Source organism: Scyliorhinus torazame, chromosome 22 (genome assembly GCF_047496885.1).
Source record: "Scyliorhinus torazame isolate Kashiwa2021f chromosome 22, sScyTor2.1, whole genome shotgun sequence".
Taxonomy (NCBI): Eukaryota; Metazoa; Chordata; class Chondrichthyes; order Carcharhiniformes; family Scyliorhinidae; genus Scyliorhinus; species Scyliorhinus torazame.
The window spans coordinates 50,810,336-50,835,755 of record NC_092728.1 but is presented as its reverse complement, the minus strand read 5'-3'; the positions used below and the strand labels follow the sequence as shown (position 1 = coordinate 50,835,755).

The 25,420-nt window shown below is 48.0% G+C and overlaps 1 protein-coding gene across 2 annotated transcripts in view; it reads right to left on the bottom strand.

Moving 5' to 3' along the window:
- Nucleotides 1-1,891: 1,891 nt before the first annotated feature.
- Nucleotides 1,892-25,420, bottom strand: part of nsmfb (NMDA receptor synaptonuclear signaling and neuronal migration factor b) — a 172,264-nt gene continuing 148,735 nt past the window's right edge. For both annotated transcript variants that reach the window (XM_072488207.1, XM_072488206.1), the window contains 2 exons: nucleotides 14,726-14,801; nucleotides 1,892-12,810 (listed from right to left, as the gene is read on the bottom strand). In XM_072488207.1, coding sequence (XP_072344308.1) covers nucleotides 12,713-12,810; nucleotides 14,726-14,801 — 174 coding nt within the window. In that variant the 3' untranslated portion in view covers nucleotides 1,892-12,712. The remainder of the gene's footprint in view (nucleotides 12,811-14,725; nucleotides 14,802-25,420) is intronic.

Here is a 25,420-nt window from a genome sequence, read left to right as displayed (position 1 = left end):
CTAAATTCCAATGAGTACAGTCCCAGTCTACTCAACCGCTCCTCGTAATCCAACCCCTTCAGCTCTGGGATTAACCTAGTGAATCTCCTCTGCACACCCTCCAGCGCCAGTACGTCCTTTCTCAGGTAAGGAGACCAAAACACAATACTCCAGGTGTGGACTCACTAACACCTTATACAATAGCAGCATAACCTCCCTAGTCTTAAACTCCATCCCTCTAGCAATGAAGGACAAAACTCCATTTGTCTTCTTAATCACCAGTTGTACCTGAAAACCAACTTTTTGCAACTCATGCACTAGCACACCCAGGTCTCTCTGCACAGCAGCATGTTTTAATATTTTATCATTTAAATAATAATCCCTTTTGCTGTTATTCCTACCAAAATGGATAACTTCACATTTGTCAACATTGTGCCAGACCCTAGCCCATTCACGTAACCTGTCCAAATCCCTCTGCAGACTTCCGGTAGCCTCTGCACATTTTGCTTTACCACTCATCTTAGTGTCGTCTGCAAACTTGGACATATTGCACTTGGTCCCCAACTCCAAATCATCTATGTAAATTGTGAACAATTGTGGGCCCAACACTGATCCCTGACAGTTCCTTCGACAGTGTTTTCAAATTTGTGACCGTTACCACCTGGGACAAGGGCAGCAGACACATAGGAACACCACCAATCTATCCTGACATGGAAATATATCTCCGTACCTTCATGATCGCTGGGTCATAATTCTGGAACTCCCTCCCTAACAGCACTTTGGGTGTACCTACATCACAGGGACTAGAGTGATCCAAGAAGGCAACTCATCACCAGCTTCTCCAAAACAATTCGAGATAGGGAATAAATGCTGACCTAGTCCACACCCCTTGAACAAAGAAAACAAAGTTGGCTGCTGTGTTGACATTACAATAGTGACTACATTTCTAATCTATTTTATTGGTTCTCAACCATTTTGGGATGTCCTGGGCCATAAAAATTGTTCTATGAATGGGCAGCACCGGTAGCACAGTGGGTAGCATTGTTGCTTCACAGCTCCAGGGTCCCAGGTTCGATTCCCGGCTTGGGTCACTGTCTGCGCGGAGTCTGCACGTTCTCCCCATGTCTGCGTGGGTTCCTCCGGAAGCTCCGGTTTCCCCCCACAAGTCCCGAAAGACGTGCTGTTAGGTAATTTGGCCATTCTGAATTCTCCATCTGTGTACCCGAACAGGATCCAGAATGTGGGGACTAGGGGCTTTTCACAGTAATTTAATTGCAGTGTTAATGTAAGCCTCCTTGTGACAATAAAGGTTGTTATTAAATGAATCGGACAACCCCTACTGTGTTGAAGGAGTCCATTCAGCATATCGTGTCTTCACTAACCCTCTGAAAGAGACCCCTACCTAGGCCCACTCCCGTGCCCTATCCCTGTAACCCCACCTAACCTGCACATTTTTGGACACGAAGGGGGTAATTTTAGCATGGCCAATCCACCTAACCTGCATACCTTTGGACTGTTCTCCCTTTCTTTCATGCCTTTTGGGTGAGATATTAAACTGGGTGAATGTGGCACTATTTGAAGATTAGGGACACCCCAGCTTCTCAACCAAAGATTCTCATTGAACCAACCGCACCATAGCAGATTAACGTTGGTGATGGTGGGATCGTACCAGGTGCCAGTTATCCACGATATGTGAGTCCAACCCATGATGATTAAGTGGAGTGAAAGAAAGTGCAGGTTTTTCTGTGGGACCGTATGATGTCTTCACAACGTCACAGCCAACCGGCTGCTGAAGAAGTGTTGTTGTCAGGCAGGAAGTCGATCCTCTGACTCACCGAATTGCTCACGGCTTCATCAATTCACAGCCGTCCGAGACAGGCAATAAATAAAACCCAGCAGAACTATTTGTGTCTTTTTTTTTTCTCTCAAAACAGTTTATTAAATAACATCTTGAAACTGTAAAACGATAAAGATTATTCAAATGGGTACAGAATACAGAAAGTGCAGAGCTCCACAGCTCAAGAAGGACTGTACATTTACACATTACTCAAGAGGGTGGTGGGTAAAACATGGAGGGGATTGAAAGAGATGGCGTCCCTAGGCCTGGATCTGGCCAGGCTGCATTGGTAACTCATTTCCCCACAACACGTTCACCCTTCGCAAAAGGGTGAAGGGTCACAGACCTGAAATGTGAACTGTTTTTCTCTCCACAGATGCTGTGCTGGATCTGACGAGTGTATCTGGTATTTTCGTTTTTTTAATCTCAGATTGCCAGCATCTGCAGCATTTAGCTTTCGAAGGACCTTTCTGATTGGCCACACTTTCTTTCTTAAGGCCAATTGTGTAAAAACGGCACAGGTTGTATTGTTCTGGAAGACTAGGCTATATGAGGCGGCGGTTCACTGCGGGAGAGGATGGTCGCTCATCACTCGCAGGGTTGGACTGGGTTATATTGGAGTCACCCTGTGCATTCCTGACGCTGGATGAGAAGCCGGGATGAGGTGCAACTAGTGGGACACCTGTCTGGTATCATCCATCCAAACAGGGAGGCAGGTCGATCGGTGTAGCGCACAATGACTTACGCGAGACGAGAAGCGATGAAGTTGATCTAGGCTTTATTAAGCGAGACTTGTCCCCAGCAGCTCAGCAACAGAATGAGGCTGCGGGGAGAAGCTCGAGCTCTTATACTCGCCTTCAGGGCGGAGCCAGAAGTCGGCAGATCCAACCAGGACCCGGGACCTGTCAGCCAATAGCCTCTCGGCTTCACAGGTACCACATTACCCCTAATACATACCACCACATTCGGTTCCCCACATTTTATGTCTGCTTCATACATTGGTGGATGTTTTTAAATTAGAAAAAACATTGAGTAGAGAAGCAACACTGCCTGCATCAACTAGCACTGGGCGAAAAATAAACTGATATAGAGGGTGAAAAGAGGACATGAGGGCGGAGCAGTGGAGGAAGGGAGTGAAGGATACTTGCTAAAAAGCAGGGAAATGGGGAGAGGGAGCAAGTGTATGGGTGATGGGCAGAAGAGCAACGTTTCAGGGGTGGGGGAGGGTGGAGTAAAGCCAATTGTTTTCTTGAAACTCAGTAAAGAATTGAGTTGGAAGCAGGTTAGTTAACAAAATTAGGTTATTTAAAAGCAGCACAAAACAGAACGGCACCAGGGAGCAAACTGGAACAATCGACATTGAGACAAGAAAAGGCAGATTGGGAAGAGGTGGCTGAAACTGAAATTGTCGGGATATAAAATTGGAACCGACCCTACGTGGAGGTGCTTTAAGACACAATTAGCGTTAATAAGGAAGAAGTTGAAAAAGACAAGTATTTACTACAATTACAAAGTGTGTCCACTGTAGAGTTTGGCTAACATCTTGGCGCCAATTCATAGGGGCAATCTGCTTTGTTGGCTATTTGCCTCCCCATGAGTCAGAATGTCCTCCACACAGCCAAATCTGTGGGAAAGAGCTGAAACCTCCAATACAACCGAGGACTAGGCATTTGAAAGAGGGTTCAGCCAACCAATAGCCACCCAGGTGGGGTCTCTGTGCCATCAGTCACACTGGCCCACGCTCCTGACCACACAGGTTGGCCTCTTTCCCCTCATATACTTTGCAACTGTAGCATAAATGAAGAAAGAAAACTGTTATAGAATATCTCCAGTGCAGAAGGAGGCCATTCTGCCCATCGAGTCTGCGCCGAACAGTTGGGACTGGTGGAGGACAGCCAGTATAAGGGGAGCGAGGGAGCCATCTCTCAGGACGGCAACATTGGACTGTGACTTTATTGCTCCAGGTGTTCAACACAGTTATTTCACGGAGATAAAATAGAAAAATCTGTGCTTTAAATAAAATATAAAAACAATATAAAGGCAAATTTAAACAAGCTGAGACATATCATGTAGTAAAGGACCAATCAAAGACCGATCAAGTCAAATTGTCTTAACCAGCGACACACATCATACAACCTTAACTGGCACCAAACTCAATTTCAAACCAACTTAACCAGCATCATGCCCAATATCAAATCACCTTAACCTACACCATGCCAAACATCAAATTATCTTAACCAGCATTATGCCAAACATCAAACCATCTTAACCAGCATTTTGCCAAAGATCAAACCATCTCAACTAGAATAATGCCAATTATCAAACTATCTTAACCAACTCTAAGCCAATCACCCTTGCTTGACCCGCAATACACCAAGCATCAAATTTTCTTAATCAGCACCACGCTAATCAAACTAATGTAACCAACTCCATGCCAAACAATAAAATATCTTAACCAGCATCACACCAATCTATCTTAACCAACAGCATGGCAAACCCCAACTCTTCTAATCAGCACCCCATCAATAGAAATCTCCTAACCAGCACCACACCAATCAGGTTATTTTTTCCAGCACTGATATCAAATTCCTACCAATCCCAAATATTCCAACTATTCTTAGCCAGTAAAAGGCAGCAACGCCAAACTATTATTAGTCAACATAAGCCAACCATTGAACTCTCCACATCTCAAACACTTAACCGAGGCCTTGCCAAATAATAAACTTTTATTGTGGCATCTTTGACATTTCCCTACCTAGTATTGCGTCATATTAATCTATAGTAACTATAGTACCACACAATCCAAGCTATTATTTTGGGTAACAATGCACCAAATTTCAAAATCTCAGAGACCTTACCATGCCAGATATTTCTGCCCGAAACACCCAGATTTAACGACTCAATAGAACTAAAACAGGGAGAACATCGGTGGTGGTGTTCATAGGTCCAGGACTCTAACTGTACTCAGTCTGATGCTCTGTTACGGCACACTCCACTCAGGAATCAGCACCATGGAGCTGAGCTGCCATCTCGGCAGAGAGCAGCCAGGATGATGGGCTGGCGTTCTGCTTTGGTCTAAAAAGCTGCTTTTCCCCACATAACCTCTTGACTGTTAAAATCAAAGCCACTACAGGGCTGGTAACTCTGACCGACCCTCTTAAAACGCTAACCGCCCACTTGCTTTGTGTTACCCACTGCAGATTATGCTTGGCTGCAGGTCCGCACGGTCAAACTGAGCCCATTCACACTCTGCCCAAATGGTGCGGCGCCCACGGGGAGGTTTATTTCAACGGGGCTGATCCCAGATGCTTCATGGGGACGGTGTATTCTGAACTCGCGATTCCAAGGCACAGAGTGTGACTGCGGAGGAGCCACAGGATGTCTGAGAGAGGTAGCCTCCTGCTGGAGCTTTGCTGCTAGCCGTTACTCTTCTGACGGTGCGATTTGTTCTAATGCAGAACCAGCATTCTGACCACCTCTTTATGTGAAGTCACCGTATTTGAGCCAATTACGCTGCAGGTATTGTGCGCAGAAACCAGTGGGACTTACTGAAGGAGGTCATACTGTCCATCTATCGGTTAGACTCAAAAATAACCAGGGATAGGGGCAAAGGGGGGGTTCAGGGGCAAGGTAAAGGGGGTTCCGGGCAGAGGGGAGTTAACAAATAATTTTAAAAATAATAATATATTGTTGCGAATATCAATTGCCAATTAAAACACTATTTATCCTTTGACACAAGACATGACCTGTGGTAAATTCAGCCCAGTCTGTTTACCTGAAGCAGTCAGGGAAATGGCCAGCCTCACACTGCCCGCAGTCAGGTACACTACAGTGACTGACAGCAGATTTTAAATGTATCGAGAATTAAACACCTGCTAAACAATAACCTAAACTCACCTGTCACCATCTCGCACTAATCTCACGTGGTAAATACTTTATATACTGTATACTAGGGCTCAACCTGGCCAAAGGAGCCTTATTTAAATGAGTACAGAAGCCTGGCGTGGACCTTAGCCACCCTGTGTGAGGTTAGCAACTTACCTGGCAGGTGAACGGGCTCTCAGCAGCCCCAAGGTTGAAAAACAGCAACAATTCTGCAGTGCCAACTCCCTGTAACTGTCCCCTCTGACAGCACCAGTGGGTAAAGGTAAGAGGTTAATGGGGCAGGGTGACCTTTTGAGCAAAATTAAAGAGATTCGGTCATGTACGGGAGCTGAAAGGGATTTTAAACCTGTAACAACAGGTGTGTCAATCTGAGCACATCGAATGGATAATTCTGCTAATTGACTCGGAACTCACTTGTTCTTGTGTTGTTTGTATTTAGAACATAAAACATACAGTGCAGAAGGAGACCATTCGGCCCATCGAGTCTGCACCGGCCCACTTAAGCCCTCACTTCCACCCTATCCCCGTAACCCAGTAACCCCCTCCTAACCTTTTTGGTCACTAAGGGCAATTTATCATGGCCAATCCTCCTAACCTGCACATCTTTGGGCTGTGGGAGGAAACCGGAGCACCCAGAGGAAACCCACACAGACACGGGGAGAACATGCAGACTCCGTACATTCCAGCGGGGAATCGAACCTGGAACCCTGGTGCTGTGAAGCCACAGTGCTATCCACTTGTGCTGCCATGCTGCCCAAATTGTTTTGTCATATGGCTGTTAATTACTTCGAGCTGCTAATATGTGCCAGTGCTAATATTGCAGCCTCCAGCCTCTGCCATAATTACACAAGCGATGCCAGTCTGCTGAAGCTCAACCTCTCCACCCAGTCTTAAGTGACGTCGATCCTCCACATTGAGAGTAAATTAACAGTGCATGGGATTGCAGGAGCCAGGGGCACGGGGACCGTGAATATTCCAAACAAGCCACTTGCTTTCACCAAGATACTGAAAGCAGGAATCACTTAACAGCCAAGAAACACACCCCAGGGTGAGTTACCATTTCAGTAATGGATTGCTCAGTGGCATTCGCTCTTATCTGCGACTCAGTGGCTGGTACTCTCTGGTACTGAAGTCTGGTGTGGGCCTTGAATTAGAATCTTGTGGATTCAAGACCCACTCCAGAAACCTAATCGCGTAGCCGAGGCCATTCAGAGGGAGTGCTGCACAGTCGGTGGTGCTGTCTTTTGGTTGAGGTGCCAAACCGGAGGCCCTGTCTGTCCTCTCAGGTGGAAGTAAATGGCCCCATGGCATTATTCGAAGAACAGCAGGGGATTCCCGATCAGTACTTATCCCTCAACAAAAACCTAAAATAGGTCATATATTTCGGTGGTGTTTGTGGGAGCTTGCTGTGCCCTATTTGTCTGCCACATTGCCTATATTACTACAGTGACTACTTCAAAAAGTATTTAATTGGCTTGAAGGTGCTTTGGGATATCCTGTGGTCATGAAATGAGCTATATTTTCTTATGTTATTTCGGGCCTTCTCCTCAATGATTTGGGTTGTTGTATTAGGTAAGGTTCAGCTTCTGAATGACAACCCAGCTCATGTCAGCTTCCTTAACTAGGATGAGGCAAAGGTCAGAACTTTAATGTTTTTGTGATCAGCTGATTGAATAATTTTGAAGTTGCAGCCCAGTCGGATTATAAAGCCTGATAATTATACTATCAGCAGAGTCACTAATATGTTGCCATATCAAAGATTATTCCATTTTCTCTACAATAGTTAACACTCCTACTGCCATTGAACAATTCTATCAATAAACATTGTCAATAGGCCTCAGGTGACCTGAGGATTGAACAATAGAGATACAGAACACAACCGACCAATGGGTTGCAGCCTAGAGACTGACAGAAGAGCAATAGTCACCCAAAAACAGATGTGGTTCGTGGCAAGAATATGACGACATTAAACTTCTACTTTCCCACGTCATAATATAAACAGTCTAATCCTACTGGGCCAAACCAATGTGGGATTGTTTCTACAGGGATCGCTGCTGATGTTAATCCTGTAATGGTGGGTGTCAATGGCGAGGATGTGTATAGGGCCCATCAAGTGGAAGAAAATCTGATTGTTTCCCAAAGTATAAAGGGGAAAAGCACAAATTCGGAGATGGGAATTGTTAAGTGGAAGGGTGGTGGTGGGGGATAGGTGGCTGGGTAGAGGGGGTTTGACAGAGAGGTACTTATCATTATTGGAATGGTAAACAACAGCAGTGAACAGTACAATGATACATTTTGTTCTTCCAAAATGGGGCTGTCTCTGAAGAGCGCACCTTCAGTTGCATTCACTGACGCTATCGGTGGTGAAGTTTAAGTGACTTTTCACTGTCGCCAATACACTTAAATGCGGAGGTCTTGTGGCGCACTGGGTAGCATCGCTGCCTCTGAGCCAGAGGCTCCGGGTTCGAGTCCCACTCCAGGACTTGATAGCCGAGGAAGGTGCATTCATAATGCGGTCAAACAGGTTGAGTGTGTCAACCTGTAAATCCTTCCAAACATGCCAATGACTGGCGGTAAGAGCGGGAGGGACACCTAGGCAGCCACGTTTGATGTGGAGTGGCGCCCCTCAAGCTATAAACTGCTGGCGACAGACGAGTGACCTGTTCTGGGAATTATTAGCTATGGAAATGGATGAAAGTCTGCCTTAGTGCAACCACGAACGCGGGAAGAGAATTGGAATTACACTTAAATAATAATGGCCCATTGACAACAGAAGTCAACTGGAAAGCTTTTACTGTACACAGAATCTTTAGAATCAGTTGAGAAACCATCACGTGTGAGGGAGAGGATGGTTCTATCCATGTGTTGCTAACTCATGCCAGAGGACAACGGTAAATACATATCACCCAGTGGGCAGAAGGACAGACGCGGTTACCAGCTGTCACTATAGAGGACACCCTGCACCACAATGGGGAGGCGGGAGATTTTTTGTGAGGTATTTTAGCTCCGTGAACCACAGTGCATCGAACGCACACTGGCATCCTGGAGAAGGAGCAGAGCTGCATTTTAGACCATAAGACATAGGAACAGAATTAGGTCACTCGACCCATTGAGTCTGCTCCGCCATTCAATCATGGCTGATATTTTTCTCATCCCCATTCTCCTGCCTTCTCCCCATAACCCCTGATCCCCTTATTAATCAAGAACCTATCTATCTCTGTCTTAAAGACACTCAATGATTTTGAAAAACATCTCACCACATTGAGAAGGCAAGGCATGAAGGATTATCCTCTTTTCATCCTTCTCCCTTGCTCACACCTTTTCTTGGTTGCGCTCATTGTGAAATGAACAAGATGCAGTGGATGTACTGTGAGTCCAGCACTGAGTGCCTTTTCCAGCGTACTGGCCCCTGGTGATACAATCCTTCAAAAATAAGTTCCATTTCCCTCTTCCATTACCCTATGGTCGATGTTTAGCCCCTCAAATGGTGGTCATATCTAATAAATGTGTAAAGATTTTCAACATAACCCATTGGAATTCTTAATGGCTGTCAGATACATCAGGCTTACATAGGCAACCCGTAGTGAGTGGGTTATAAACAGAGGGTAGTAAATATATGGAACGCGCTACCTGGGGAGGTGGTGGGAGCAGGTACGATAGCGGCATTTAAGGGGCATCTAGACAAATATATGAATAGGGTGGGAATGGAAGGATACGGACTCCGTAAGTGCATACGGTTTTAGTTTAGGCAGGTATCATGGTCTGCGCAGGCTTGGAGGGCCGAAAGGCCTGTCCCTGTGCTGTACTGTTCTTTGTTCTTTGTAATACACAGTCACGCACTGCAGTAGCCCTCATGCTAGTTCCTTAACACAAATAAGGGGAATTTAGGCGGTTTCCATTCTTGCCAATCTAGTTCAATGAAAAATAAGCCACCTCATCAATTAGTTATACAGCTACACTTGGACCCTTGGGTTTTGCCTGCGAGGGTTCACATCTATTTTTGGTGTATGTGCAAACATTTTGTATGATCTGATCGGAAAAAAACACATCTATTCATAAAGTACATGTGATCTCCTACTGATCCACCACCCAATAAATCCCCATGATCTTACTGTGGTCACATCACAATTCATTCACCCAGTGAGGATGTGAGGTTTCATAGCAACCCCCCCCCACCAACCTCCAACCAAACACAGGCTGTACTCTTTCTGGATAACATGGCCATATCTATTACTAGGTGCGGGCGGGAGTGCCCCTCGAGGTTCGTGTTCTCTGGGTTCAGACGGGTTCTTGTGGCTTAAGTCTTCATTTAATTAGTAAGATCAGAGTCATCTAATATCCTGCACTTCACCTACACGAGAACTGGCTCAATATTACTGATTAAGGTAAATAAATAAAACTACAATTTTTCAAAACCAGTCAAACTCAATCTTGAAAGATTTGCTGTAGGCCTTAATCAATCTTCAGGCCATTGTCGCAGCATCTGACTGAAGGATGGATCCATTAAGATATTAGTTTGGCTGCCGCACAGGCAGTGGGCCGTGAGAGTTATTTTGCATTCAACGCAGGCAATAATGGAATAAGAGAACTTAGGGTCGCCATCTTAAATCGCTACAAAAAGGTTTACATTATCCCCTTCCCTCAGGTAGGGCTGCCACCTTTGCCAAGATTAAAATTGGATGGGGGTACAATGGGAAGGATAGATGCAAGGCCAACTGCTTCAACAATGACGGAAATCATCAATAACCCTTGACACATGCAAACGGGTGGGAAAAATTAACTCGTTTTAAAAACCGTGGGTTCCAGGGCTTTTCTCCAGGCTTTCTGATTTTGTTCCGGTGCAAAGCCCATGCTGAACTCTGGAGAAAGAGTTTAAGCAGCATCAACGCCATTTCTCTGGATTATCCACGGTTCTTACGTTGAAGCAGAACAGGGGATCTGTGAGGACATTCAATTGCCAAGACCGATTAATGAATGAAATGAAAATGAAAATGAAATTCGCTTATTGTCACAAGTCGGCTTCAAATGAAGTTACTGTGACAAGCCCCTAGGCGCCACATTCCGGCGCCTGTTCGGGGAGGCTGGTACGGGAAAATCAGATCATTCTTCATGGTACAGAGTGACCAACACTTGGGGAGCGGGGCCTTCCACAGGGAACAGCACAGCGGAAAAACCTGGAAATTAGTTCATCAACCAGACACTTAAATATGGGTGCTTCTGAAGGGATTAACTATGAGGCGCTGGATGGCCTTCCTCGTTAATAATTATCTTGTGAATTTTGTGTTAATATATTGCTCCCACTGCGTTCATTTACACGTAGTTTCCCAGATTCCTGGTGAGGGGATTATGCAGAATTTGTAAACACTGGGCACAGCGAGTTGAAATGATTGTTCTTTAAAGGGACCACTAACTCGCCATTAAAATATTGAAAAAGATCATCCAACACAATCACTTATGGTTTACATGGCAATATCACATCACACGTCGGGAAAATGACGATTGAGAAACCATTTGGTGCTCGTCACTCTGCACGTTGAACTATTTGGACCTCGGATAGTTAACATCATCTCCCCACAACCAGGGACACAAACGTTACAGTTTGGCGTTTGAAATTAGCCCAATCTTGGAAATATTTCACTGAAATAGAGAGTGAAACCTTACTGTTTAAAACCGGCTCAAAGGCAAGTGATGGAAAATGAGTTTGCGTTTTCCCCCTTCAAATGGTGCAGACTACAATGCAACACATGCTAGAATATTCTTTACGGAAAGGCCTTGGGCTACAGTAATATCTCAATAAAAGGGCAGCTTCTAACCTAGACACCCTAACCTATTTCGGAACAATAAAAAGTCTCCATGATGATGCCAAGTAGTCATCTTAAGAATGCTATTGTCCATGACAATATTACGGAGGACAAATAATCTTTAAATGCAATCTGTGCGTGCGTCTATCAATAAAAGTGAGGAGTTCACAATCAAGACCTTTGCTAGTGCAACAGATCTATCCTCCAGTTAAACTGAATCAACAAGGACGGTCATGGTGCCTCCAATGTTGCTGGTGTCCATAATGGATCTAGACTGCACTCAGCTCCTCTCGCTGTCAATACTCTGATTCAGCATTTCACTCAATAAGGTCAGTTTTGGTTCCTCCTGGTCGTTAAGCCAGGACTTCAGCTGCCTTTTCTTTAAAACACAATAAAACCCGCAAAGGTGTTACCATTGCTCCTGTTAGACACAAGAATAATAGAACCATAATTCATAAAGACTACGAGGTTGCTGCATCACAAAAAAGTATCGCTTGATGCTTCCGCCGAGGGAATCAACCTTTGAACATTGTGAACAAAGGAATTTGTCCCTTTCATGCTTATTGATGCTGTCTGAGGGGCAAATTGAAGGCAATGTTAATGGAATCCACTACATTATACTCTCAAATAGATGAAATATCCTCCTAACTACTGAGACATTCTTACCAAATAACTCCTATAATTAGCACTATTCAATTAAAAATCCAATGTACCTATATTCAACAATAAAACCTTCAGCTTTTTTTCTTCATAAAATCTGCCTTTGTGTTAAAGGTCCTCAAGAACATTTCACGGACACCCCAGGCCACATAGGTGTTTCAAGCAGGGCCCATGGATTATTTAGAATTTCCCATCGTTAGAATCTTGTTTGCAACATTCTAGTTTTGCCAGGATTCCAACAGCGGACCTATCTGGTCCCGTCTTTTGCATAAGGACTTTAGGATGAAAAAAAACCCCTCTCCTGTCTTGACCTGGATTGGTCACATTCCGTAGAAAGAGAAAATTCAATTCCTGCCCCTTCGACTCCAAAGAGACATTCTTTCCAAGACTTCCATTAAATCTTTCTCCATCCGAACAAGATGCAACAGGGGTGTCTTCCGCCTCCTCTCAATCCCTCCGGAGACCATCTGTTTGCTCCAGCATTGAACAGGCATCGTTCCCGATAAGAGCGGTTACAAGTGATTATTCCAATTCTGAGCTTTCCTCTGCATCACAAGATATCGTCGTAGTCCAGCAGCTTTGAGTGCTGCCTGGATTTCCAGAGTCTATAGAGACGGAAGTCAAAGTATGTCTCTATCATCCGCTTGCCTGTAATTCAACATGACAACATTCAGTAAATGGGTTCACCAAAGACAATGGCCATTAAATAGAAGACTGTAAATCATGACCTCATTATTACCGATCGTGCCATTATCTAGCACGCAGGAAGGCTGCACTTCGTGAATTTTTCACTCAAGGCTCAAGCATTTTCAAACCTTTCGAGACTCTTCCTCTTCAGCTGACGTGTATGTAAAATAGGGCGGGTGTCCAACCCAACAACTTCCCACCTACCCCCGAGCTCTCCCCCTTAACATGGTGGGTGGGAGGCAAAATCAGCAACTTGCCTACCATTTCAAATAAATAATCAAGAGTCAATTGAGCTTATTAGGGGGCAGCATGGTGGCACAGTGGGTTAGCCCTGCTGCCTCACGGCGCTGAGGTCCCGGGTTCGATCCCAGCCCTGGGTCACTGTCCGTGTGGAGTTTGCACATTCTCCCCGTGTTTATGTGGGTTTCGCTCCCACAACCCAAAGATGTGCAGGGTAGGTAGATTGGCCATGCTAAATTACCCCTTAATTGGAAAAAATGAATTGGGTATTCTAAATTAAAAAAAAAAAAAATTGCACTTATTAGCAAGTCAATTAATCCCGTTAGTACGCTGCCCGTACCATAATATGGCTGGCGTGGGCAGGCAGTTTGTTTCAGAAGATGTCAGTCCCTCTAGCCCTCATTCCTTACAGCCCCACATTCCTCATGACCCCTACATGCCAACCTATCCACCTGTCCCCATGCCCCCTCATATGCCCATGCCTCTCCATGCCAACTTATGCCCCCATCCAACCTCCTCACACCAACATGCCACCCCCATAATCACCCACCCAGTATCCATCATGCGCAGACCTCAGCAGCTAGGTGGATTTGAGAAAATACTTTGAACAATCTAATACAACTCTCACTCATACACACTTAATCGTGAAAAACGTTCTGATTAATGAAACCCATTCAAATCTTTTAAGTCTTCTCAAAGGTTCAATCTCTTATAAAAGCAAATGTCTATTCAGACCCCATATCAAAACCAACTAATCTTTGAATAACTTCTTTAAATGGTCAAACAAGCTGGGAACTCAGAACCCCACAGCCTGCTGAGATTGTTGTAGATTTCAAAACTCAGCCAAGCCAATGACATAATGATAACCCTTGAGCAATGTCAACAAAGAATGCTACTGAAGCTGCACAAACAGATGATAATTTTTCTAACATACACCAGATGGCCTGTCAATCAAAGCAGTCCAGCTTTTTAAACTCTCACAGCTCCACCCTGTTTCTTTCACAACTTAAAGAACAGGAGATTTGAAAAACTTCAAATCATGACAGTTAAACAGACCTTACCTGCCCTTTAAATGTGTTTACATATACTCCATAAATTTGTGACTCCCACACCCTTGGATCCACCAAAATGGAGCCTGTTGAACTCAGCATTGAGTTCAAATGGCTCTGCTGAGCTCAGATTGCATGTGCGATTTGCACTTTCTTTTCCCCCGCTAGGCAAAAATTAGATCTGTTGGAAATGGGGACAGGACATCTGCACCCGGATCCATTCTTGTCCCACCCGCCAATTTAAAGGTCTGTGGAGTCTTCCCGGCTCTGTAAAAATCCAGCCCTACATGTTTCTTTGGAATCACAGTGATGGGGATTTTGCATTGGTGTCCTTGGCCCTCCAATCAGGGTTCATAATGCAAGAAAAAGACACAAATCAAAGAAACATATTTTCAGCAACACTTCCTTGGAAGTTGGAAACAATACCTTGAGAAAAGAGCAGACCTGCTACTCATTAACTCATTAATGTGAACTTCTCTAACCTCACCATCAGGCATTGGTTGAAGAGCCTCATTCCTCTCAACATTACCAATGATGAATGCTGAAAAAAACTACCCCCTTAAGAGAATAGGGAAACCTCGACCTACCTTGGGCTGAAAGCTCCAGTGGAGACTCAAAGGATATTCGGTGGGGAGTCATCAAGGAGGTCAGGCTCCGAAAAAGCTGAAAGCAAGAAGCAAGGGCTTAATATGTGCAGCATGTTCCTCTGAACATTGTGCGCTCGAGTCCAATGTTACAGCTTCCGAGAATCTGGGTCGATCAGTTCACAAATCATCCTTTTACTTTTATGGTCCCTGTGGATCTACAGTAACCCAGTTAAAATAATTATTGCACGTGGAAGAGTAACTTTCACAGACAATTCCCCCCCCCCCCCCCCCCCCCCCCCCCACTGACAATTGGTTCAGAAAGCATTCATGCCTTCAACGGCAGCAATATCCTAAATTCTGCTGAAAAGAGAGACATGCTGCTGAAGTTTTTTGTCTCACACTCATCAGGGAAAACACACGCGCGCCAAATTTGAAACAGTCACCACGATTTACATTGCAGGAGATAGGTGCTGATTGGTTGGCAGGATGACTTTTATTGGCCGAGGTGTTGCTGTGCAAAAAATAACAAGGAACCAAGCTAGTGGATAATTCAAAAGCGGCACACCAAGGCTTGAAGATATTTGCTTTGTTTACAGGGAACAGGTCCCTGTGTATGAATGCAAGTCACTGTCAGCAAGTGTAAATGAGCCAGGTTAGGAGCCTTACTGATTATTGTTGGTGTGGCTGTAGCACACTCAGGTGTGTTCAGCAAGTGCGGCTTAATTGAGGAATCACATCTAACAGCAGACATTTGTTTGGGGTTTTGCAAGCTGGTTGAGTCCGTTCTGTACTCTGCCTATCTACACCAGGCGATTCCACAACTGGACAATATGCCTCACCTTTCATTCACGCACAATCCTAAATGTCACAATGCAAGCTGGCCAGCTCACTGAAGTCTATCACTGCCTCGCTTAATGAGATTTCTATTTGCCGACTGTGATTTTTTAGCCGTCTCCTCATCAATATGTTGCATGTCGGAGCAGTTGATTAGATTAAATCCGATGCAGTGACTTTGTTTTGTGGGTTCTTGAATGAAGATGATGGATGGCATGTGGGGATGCAATAAGAGAAGCAGGGACAAACAGCAATCTTGTAAAAACAGAGGGGGTGGGGAAGAGAGAGAGAGAGCTGACTGGACACTCAGAGAGAGAGAGAAGTTGAGAGAGAGAGAGCGAGAGAGAGAGAGAGTGAGTGAGAGAGAGCAAGAGAGAGAGAGCGAGAGAGAGAGTGAGAGACAGAGGGGGGGAGATGTAGAGCGAAAGAGAAGGTGGGTGAAAGAGTGAGAGGGAAAGGGAGAAAGAAAGTGAAAGGGAGAGTCAGAGAAAGAGGGAGTGAGAGAAAGAGAGAGAGAGAGAGGCAGCGAGGGGGAGAAAGAAAGCGAGTGAGAGAGAGAGAGACAGAGAGAGAGGGTGTGGCAGCATTCTCACAGTGAGAGGGATGGGCAGAACCCTCAGAAGGAGAGGGAGTGAAGGACTGGACTTTTGGAGAAAGAGAACGAGAGGCAGCATTCTCATTGAAGGAGAGAGATGGACAAGATTCTCAAAAAGTTAGATGGACAATTCTTCGGATTATAGATGGTTTCAGTACTGAAGGAAGCCATTCAACCCATCATGCCCATGTTGGCTGTCATGATATTCAAACACACACATCATGACAGACACACCAACAGACAAATCAGCACACACAACACGACAACCAATCATAGACAAGGACAGAGACAGTATAAGAGAAGAAACACGACACCTGGTGGGCGGTAGATCTGGAGACCAGGACAAGGACAGGACCTGATTAACATCACACACAGGGAGTCACCACGTCCAGAGTATCAAGACAGAACTGTAAATAACAAGTTGAAATAAAACAGCGTTGTACCAAATACAACCGTGTTGGTTCATCTGTACATCAGAACGCCCAACACTACATGGTACAGGAGTGGATCGATACCTGCCGGCAAACCTGCCATCCTGAGATATGGACATCACCAACAAACCGCAGCCGTTGCAAGTCGCTGGGAACCTTGGCACCAATTGGAAGCTTTTCAAGCAGCGATTTGAACTGTACATGCGAGCCAACGGAAAACAGAGTGCCTCGGACGAAACAAAGATTGCGATGCTCCTCACCACCGCAGGTCAGCACACCATCGATGTATTCAACTCACTGGTGTTCGCGGAAGACGAGAACCAATCCAAGTATGACACGGTCCTCCTCAAGCTAGACCAGCACTTTAACGTTGAAGTGAATGAAAGTTTTGAAAGGTATATCTTTCAGCAACGCCTGCAAGGTAAGGATGAGCTCTTTCAACCCTTTCTGAAGCACCTCTGCATACTCGCGCAGTCCTGCGGTTACAGCACCACCTCAGAGTCCATGATCCGGGACCAGATTGTTTTTGGCGTTGCCTCCAGTGGCCTATGCCAGCAGCTTCTTAAAATTAAAGGCCTGACCTTAGCGTCTGCGGTGGAAGCTCGTGTCCTCCATGAAAATGCAACCAGCCGTTTTGCCCAATTTCAGGCGACCGAATCGGCACGGAGGGGGTCCCTAGCCGTCGAATCGGCAAGCCAGGCCGCCCACGAGGCCGAACGCATCCAGGCAATTGATTATCCCTCGGCCCGCGGCCCGGAGGAGGGCGGCCGTTTCCCGCGCTTTTCGCGGTCTCCCGCGCTTGTGCGCGCCAAAACCAACGGCAACATCGAGGGACGCACTGCGCAGGCGCGCCCGATGCAAGACCGAACTGCGCATGCGCAGTGGTGTAACGAACGCCGTGACGTCATGACGTGCGGCAACTGTGGAGCTGTACATTTAAAAGGGCAATGTCCTGCTAAAAACCGACAATGCCTACGATGTGGCAAGATGGGCCACTAGGCTGCCTACTGTCGAGCGGTTCAACCGATGGATCCTCCACATCTCCGACAACCTCGCAGACACGTCAGGACCGTCCAGCCCGTACATCAGGACATCTAGCCAAATGACACAGATGACCAAGATGCCTTCTGGATTTCAGTCATTGATGTGAACAGGGTCAACACCATCAATCCGGCCGATGAATGGAGTGCCACCCTGACGGTCAACCCGAATTCGTCGCACACCTACTAGATTGGACTTATGAGACTGTTCACACGTTAAAGTTGAAACACTATTGTATTGTAACATGTTACTGTTTTATCATTCCAGATATCGTTTGACCGGACCACACTTCAAAGTTTTTCGTCTTCCTGTTTTGTTATGGTACAACCTCGTTAGCATGACACACCCGACATCGCCCCATGTATATAGTTACGCCACATGCACCTGCTGTAAATATCACGCACACACTTTTAGATGCACTCACGACACATTCGTATTTATAACCACGTAGGCACATAATTTTGTAAAAAAAAGGGGCGGGATGTCATGATATTCAAACACACATATCATGATAGATAGACCAACAGACAAATCAGCACACACAACACGACAGCCAATCATAGACAAGGACAGAGACAGTATAAGAAGAAACACGACACCTGGTGGGCGGTAGATCTGGAGACCAGGACAAGGACAGGACCTGATTAACATCACACTCAGGGAGTCACCACGTGCAGAGTATCAAGACAGAACTGTAAATAACAAGTTGAAATAAAACAGCGTTGTACCAAATACAACCGTGTTGGTTCATCTGTACATCAGAACACCCAACACTACATTGGCTATCTGCAAGACTGAATCATCTCCTCCCACTCCCTCACCTTTACCTCTTCAGTTAATTAGCCAATTCCCTTTTGAAGACCTCGATTGAGTCTTCCTCTGTCACACTCTCAGGCAGCACATTCCAGATCCTAACCTCTCGATGTGTAAAATAATTTCCTCAGGTCTCCATTGCTTCTTTTGTTTGTTATCTTTTCTGCACCCTCTCCAATTCTTCACATCCTATAGTGTGGTGTCCAGTACTGGGCACAATACTCCTGCTGAAGGTGAAAGGGAGGGAGAGATAGAGGGAGCGAGATGGAGAGACAGAGTGAGAGAGAGTGAGAGTGAGAGTGAGAGTGAGTGTGAGTGTGAGTGAGAGAGTGAGTGAGAGGGAGAGAGAGGGAGAGGGACTGAGAGAGAGGGAGAGAGGGATAGAGGAAGAGAGATGGAGAGACAGAGTGAGAGAGAGTGAGTGAGAGAGTGAGAGAGTAAGAGAGTGAGAGAGTAAGAGAGAGAGGGTGAGGGAGAGAGAGGGTGAGGGAGAGAGAGGGAGAGGGTGAGGGAGAGGGTGAGGGAGAGATAGGGAGAGATAGGGAGAGAGTGAGAGAGAGGGAGAGAGACTGAGAGAGAGTGAGAGTGAGAGAGAGTGAGAGAGAATGAGAGAGTGAGAGAGTGAGAGTGAGAGTGAGAGAGAGAGAGAGCGAGAGAGAGAGAGGGAGAGAGAGGGAGAGAAAGGGAGAGAGAGGGAGAGTGAGGGAGAGAGGAAAGGATAGAGGGAGAGGGAGGGGGAGAGTGGAGAGAGTGAGCGAGAGAGGGAGAGCGAGAGAGAGGGACGGAGAGAGAATGAGAGAGGGGGGAAGGGATTGAGGCAGGGAAAGTGAGATAGAGTGATGGAGGGAGAGCAAGGGAGAGAGGCAGAATGAGACTGAGAGAGAATGAGAGTGAGGGAGGGAGTGAGAGGGGGATAGAGAGTGGGAGCGAGAGGGAGAGAGAAGGGAGATGCACTATCAATTACGAGACGAGAGTAGAGAGTAATCGAGGCTTTATTAAGCAGAGATGTGTGGCCTCCTACAGCTGCTGCCGAAATGGCTGCAGTTCGGAGAGCACACACATTTATACTCCACCTACTGGGTGGAGCCAGCAGGTAGGGATCTACCACCGTACCTGTAGTACAGGGGCCTTACCGTAATACCCTCATATGCAGTGCAGTATATACAATATAATACAACAGTGGTGACTACCACATTCACCCCCTGTTAAAATGAGTCCAGCGGGGGTGGTGGAAAACTATTTACATATAGGTGGTCATTCAAATTTCAGCGAAAGTTACAAATTTAGACGATCGGGCGCCTTGATCCGTCGTTGAGAGCGCCGCAGTGCTGTTGGCGAGTCAGGTGTCGGCTCGGTCGTCGGTGACTCCGGGAGCGTGTTGACATCCACTTCACCCCCGGGTGGGACCAAGGGAAGGACGGATTGTCCTGGAGTGGGGGCTGTGGTGAGGTGTGCTGGGGGAAAGCAGGGTGGCACCGGGGCAGAGGGGGGTGGAGGGTGTGGGGACCCAGCTGGTGCCAGGTCCCTGAGGGAGACTGTGTCTTGGCGGCCGTCGGGGTACGCTACGTAGGCGTACCCCGACGGGTCGGCCCTGTGGAGCCGCACGTGCTTGCGGAGGAGAATGGGTCCTGGAGCTGCCAGCCACGTTCGGAGCGAAACGCCGGAGGTGGACTTCCTGGGGAAGGCAAGGAGACTTTCATGGGGGGTTTCGTGAGTCGCCGTGCACAGGAGCGACCGAATGGAGTGAAGTGCGTCGGGGAGGACCTCCTGCCAGCGGGAGGTCGGGAGATTTCTGGTCTGTAGGGCCAGCTGGACGGCCTTCCAGACCGTCCCATTCTCCCACTCCACCTGCCTGTTTCCCCAGGGGTTGTAGCTGGTCGTCCTGCTCGAGGCAATGCCCCTGTTGAGCAGGTACTGGCGCAGCTCATCGCTCATAAATCAGGATCCCCGGTCGCTGTGGACGTAGGCGGGGAAACCGAACAGAGCGAAGATGGTGTTGAGGGCTTTGATGACGGTGGCAGACATCATATCGGGGCATGGGATGGCGAAGGGGAATCTGGAATATTCGTCGACCACACTGAGAAAATACGTGTTGCGGTCGGTGAGGGGAGGGGCCCTTTGAAGTCCACGCTGAGGCGTTCAAAGAGGGGGGGGGAGGCCTTCACCAGGCACGGTCTGGCCGGTAGAATTGCGGTTTACACTCCTTTTCGACGGAGGAGTGACGAATTTCGGAGGCATGGAGGGTGCGGGAAAAGAATGCCATGGGCCTGTCTGCCTGGTTGAGGGTGGCGGCCAGAGCAAAATCTAATGCATCGCTCTCGACTTGGAAGGGAAGCGTCTCGTCGACCGCGTGCATCGCGGCCTTGGCGATGTCGGCCTTGATACGGTTGAAGGCCTGGTTAGCCTGGGCCGTCAGTGGGAAACCGGTGGAGTTGGATGAGTGGGCGGGCCTTGTCTGCATAGTTAGGGACCCACTGGGCGTAGTCCGAAAAGAACCCCAGGCATCGTTTGAGGGCCTTGGGGCAGTGGGAAAGGGGGAGATCCATGAGGGGGTGCATGCGATCGGGGTCGGGCCCTAGAACTCCATTCTGAACCACATAGCCGAGGATGCTGAATTAGTGTTGAACATACACTTCTCCTTGTTGTAGGTTAGGTTGAGGAGTTTGGCGGTGTGGAGAAATTTGGAAAGGTTAGCCTCGTGGTCCTGCTGGTCGTGGCCACAGATGGTGACGTTATCCAGGTACGGGAAAGTGGCCCGCAGACCGTACCGGTCAACTATTCGGTCCATCTCCTGTTGGAAGACCGAGACCCCGTTAGTGACAGCACGGTAGCATTGTGGATAGCACAATTGCTTCACAGCTCCAGTGTCCCAGGTTCAATTCCGGCTTGAGTCACTGTCTGTGCAGAGTCTGCACAGCCTCCCCGTGTGTTTCTTCCGGGTGCTCCGGTTTCCTCCCACAGTCCAAAGATGTGCAGGTAAGGTGGATTGGCCATGATAAATTGCCCTTAGTGTCCAAAATTGCCCTTAGTGTTGGGTGGGGTTACTGGGTTATGGGGATAGGGTGGAGGTGTTGACCTTGAGTAGGGTGCTTTTTCCAAGAGCCGGTGCAGACTCGATGGGCCGAATGGCCTCCTTCTGCACTGCAAATTCTATGATAATCTAAGGAAATGGTAAAGGCGGCCGGCCGCTTCAAACACGGTGTACGGGCGGTCCGCCTTGCGAATGGGGAGCTGGTGGTAGGTAGATTTCAGGTCCACTGTTGAGAAGACCCGGTACTGTGCAATCTGATTGACCATATCAGATATGCGTGGGAGGGGGTACGCGTCGAGTTGCGTGTACCAATTGATGGTCTGGCTGTAGTCAACGACCATCCGTTTTCACCACTACCACTTGGGCTCTCCAGGGGCTGTTGCTGGCCTCGATTATACTTTCCCGCAGCAGCCGCTGGACCTCAGACCTGATGAAGGTCCTGTCCTGGGCGCTGTACTGTCTGCTCCTGGTGGCGAAGGGTTTGCAATCTGGCGTGAGGTTTGCAAACAGAGAAGGCGGGTCGACCTTAAGGGTCGTGAGGCCGCATACAGTAAGGGGTGGTAGGGGTCCGCCAAATTTCAGGGTTAGGCTCTGGAGGTTTCACTGGAAGTCCAGGCCGAGTAGCAAGGCAGCGCAGAGGTTGGGAAGGATGTAGAGCCGGAAGTCGCTGAACTCTGCGCCCTGGATGGGGAGGGTGGCGATACAGTACACCCGGATCGCCATGGAGTGGGATCCGGAGGCTCGGGAGATTCTCTGGTTGATGGGGTGTACCGCGAGGGAGCATCGCCTTACCTTATCGGGGTGGATGAAGCTCTCAGTGCTCCCGGAGTCCAGAAGGCAGGATATCTCATGCCCGCCGACCTTCACCTTTGTTGACGCGGTCGCGAGGTTGTGCGGTCGGGACTGGTTGATCGTGACAGAGGCGAGACGGGGCTGGTCGTCAGTGGTTGCAGGTGATGAGCGGCCCGATGAGGTGCCTGACGATAAGGGGTCCTGAGGCGGGGAAGATGGCGGAGCCCACGGGCTGCACGTGGCCTCAGGCAGGCAAGATGGCGGCGCCCTCGGGCTGCACGTGTCCTGAGGCAGGCAAGATGGCTCCGCCCATTGGTTGTGAGGCAAGCAAGATTGCGGCACTCACAGGCCGCATGTGTTGTGAGGGGAGCAAGATAGCGGCGCCCACGGGCCGCACGTGGTCTGAGGCGAGGAAGATGGCGGCACCCACTGGCCGCACGCGGGGAGTGCAGGGACAATAGCGGCGATTGAGCGGGCCTGGCACATTGCAGCAAAATGTGCTTTCTTGCCGCAGGCCTTGCAGAGCGCGCTCCGCGCCGGGCAGCGCTGCCGGGGGTGTTTTGGCTGTCCGCAGGAGTAGCACTTGGGTCCCCCGGGATTGGTTGGCTGCCATATGGTGTAGGCGTGGGGTTGGCTGGGGGCGGTCGCTGATGGGGTCCACGATGGGGTGGCCGCTGGCGGGGTCTACGATGCCCAGGAGGGGTGGGCCGTGCGGTCGGGGGCATATGCCTGTACGTTGCATGAGGCGACTGTGAACGAGAGCGCTAGTTTCTTGGTCGCCGCGAGGTCAAGCGTAGCCCCTTCTAAGAGGTGCTGGTGGATGTAGGCCGACCCTCTGACCGTAATGAACGCGTCTCTCATTAGCAGGTTAGAATGTTCAGCGGCTGAAATGGCCTGGCAATCACAGTCTCTCCCCAGGGCGAGCAGGGCACGCCAGAAAGTATTCCGACACATACATGAACATGGCCTCAAGCTAAACAGGTCGAAGTGCTGTTTTGGGACATCCACGCTGAAGTTCCTGGCCGATCAGATTTCACAACACGGTGTGTACCCGGACACAGACAAAATTAAAGCCATCGAGGCAATGAAAGTCCCCGAGGACAAGAAGGCAGTACTGCGCTTCCTGGGAATGATCAATTTCCTTGGCAAGTTCATCCTGAATTTGGCCACACACACCATAGCCCTACGCAACCTGGTGATAAAATCAACCGCCTTTGAGTGGAAGACGGAGCACTGAACAGAGTGGCTGGAGCTGAAAGCCAAGCTCACCACTGCATCCGTCCTTGCATTCTTTGACCCAGACCGAGACACCAAGATATCCACAGATGTGAATCAGGATGGCATTGGGGCGGTGTTGCTTCAAAGAGACGATACGCCATCCTGGGTACCAGGAGCATACGCGTCACGGGCAATAACACTCACTGAGACCAGATTGAGAAGGAGTGTTTAGGTCTTCTCACCGGCATCCTCAAATGTTATGATTATGTCTACGGCTTGCCAACATTTACTGTTGAGACGGATCATAGGCCTCTGGTCCACGTCATCCAAAAGGACCTGAACGACATGACTCCTCGTTTGCAGAGAATTCTGCTCAAACTCTGGAGGTATGATTTCAATTTGGTGTACACCCCTGGCAAGGAGCTAATCATCGCCGATGCATTGTCCCGCTCTGTCAACTCACCCAGTGAACCACTGGAGATCATCCAGCACATTGAATTGCAGGTACAACTGTGTGCAAGCACTCTCCCGGCAACAGATGAGAAGATCGTTCTCATCCGAGAAGAGACGGCCAAAGACCCCCTGTTGCAGCGAGTCATCCACAACCTCAGCAATGGCTGGCAGAAAGGGCAATGGCCTCAATTCTACAACGTCAAGGACGACCTGACGCTGATCGATGGCATCCTGCTCAAGCTGTACAGGATAGTCATTCTGCTACGTCTCCAGAGCATGGTGCTGCGGCAGATTCACGAGGGACACCTGGGCGTAGAAAAGTGCAGACGCAGGGCCCGGCAAGCTGTCTACTGGCCAGGCATCAACCAGGACATCACGGACATGGTCGAACTCATTTCAGAACTGTGTTAATAGTTCAATAAACACGTTGAACTCATTTCAGAGTCTGGAGTATCCTTTAGTTAAGACTGCATCAAGTAGCAGCCTGTGTTATCCGAAGCAGCATAACACAACAGGTGGGACTCTAGAACAGAGCTTATACACCAAAGAAAAAATGCTGGAAAATCTCAGCAGGTCTGGCAGCATCTGTAGGGAGAGAAAAGGGCTAACGTTTCGAGTCCAGGTGACCCATTGTCAAAGCATTTTCTCTTTGATTTCAGATTCCAGTATCCGCAGTAATTTGCTTTTATCAAGAGCTTATACATCCTGCACCATAATCATTCCAATTCCTGACTTCTTTTTAATTCAAACGAGAATGATTTGAAACAAATCTACAAGTAATTGACAAGGGAGCTGAGAATCAGAGTTTGAGACAAAGCAGGTGATAGGACCGGATCTGTGTCTGAGACACAATCGAGGATTAGATTGAATTTGTGTACTGCTGGTCTTTCTTTGGTGGGTGAGAAAGGCACATGAGAGGCAGTGGGAATCTCGATCGCTGCTCCGGCAAAATGTCAAAACTGAGATGGATAATTGTTTGTGGGGAAGGGGGATCCAGGGTTACAGAAACGAGGGGGACAGATGGAGTTATGATACGGAGGACCAAACCTCGGAACAGGTTTGAGGGGCTTGAGTAGCCTTTTCCTGTTCCAGGAGCAGACTGAAAGCGGCGGATAGAGAGAAAGGGATAAACATAGAGAGATAGGCAGAGAGAGTGGAGTCAGCAAAGAAGAAAGAGACAGATACAGAAACAAACAGACACAGAGTCTCTCAGAGGGAGGTAAAGGGCGCGATTATACCAAAACATTTTTATGTCCGGTTTCGGGCGCGTTTCTCGATGCCTGAAGCGCCGAGTGAGACCCCGCTATCTAACGGCACGTTGTGGTTTTTCTGTGACCTCGGCGAGGAATGCCCCATCGAAGCCGCACTTACATTAATTCCTGCTCAGTTCAGCTCGCCAGAGCAGGAAGACTACTCACAGATTGGGGCGGATCTTTTGACCCACCTCAGTGACCCCACCGCAGCCTCTAACACCCCCCACTTCACCC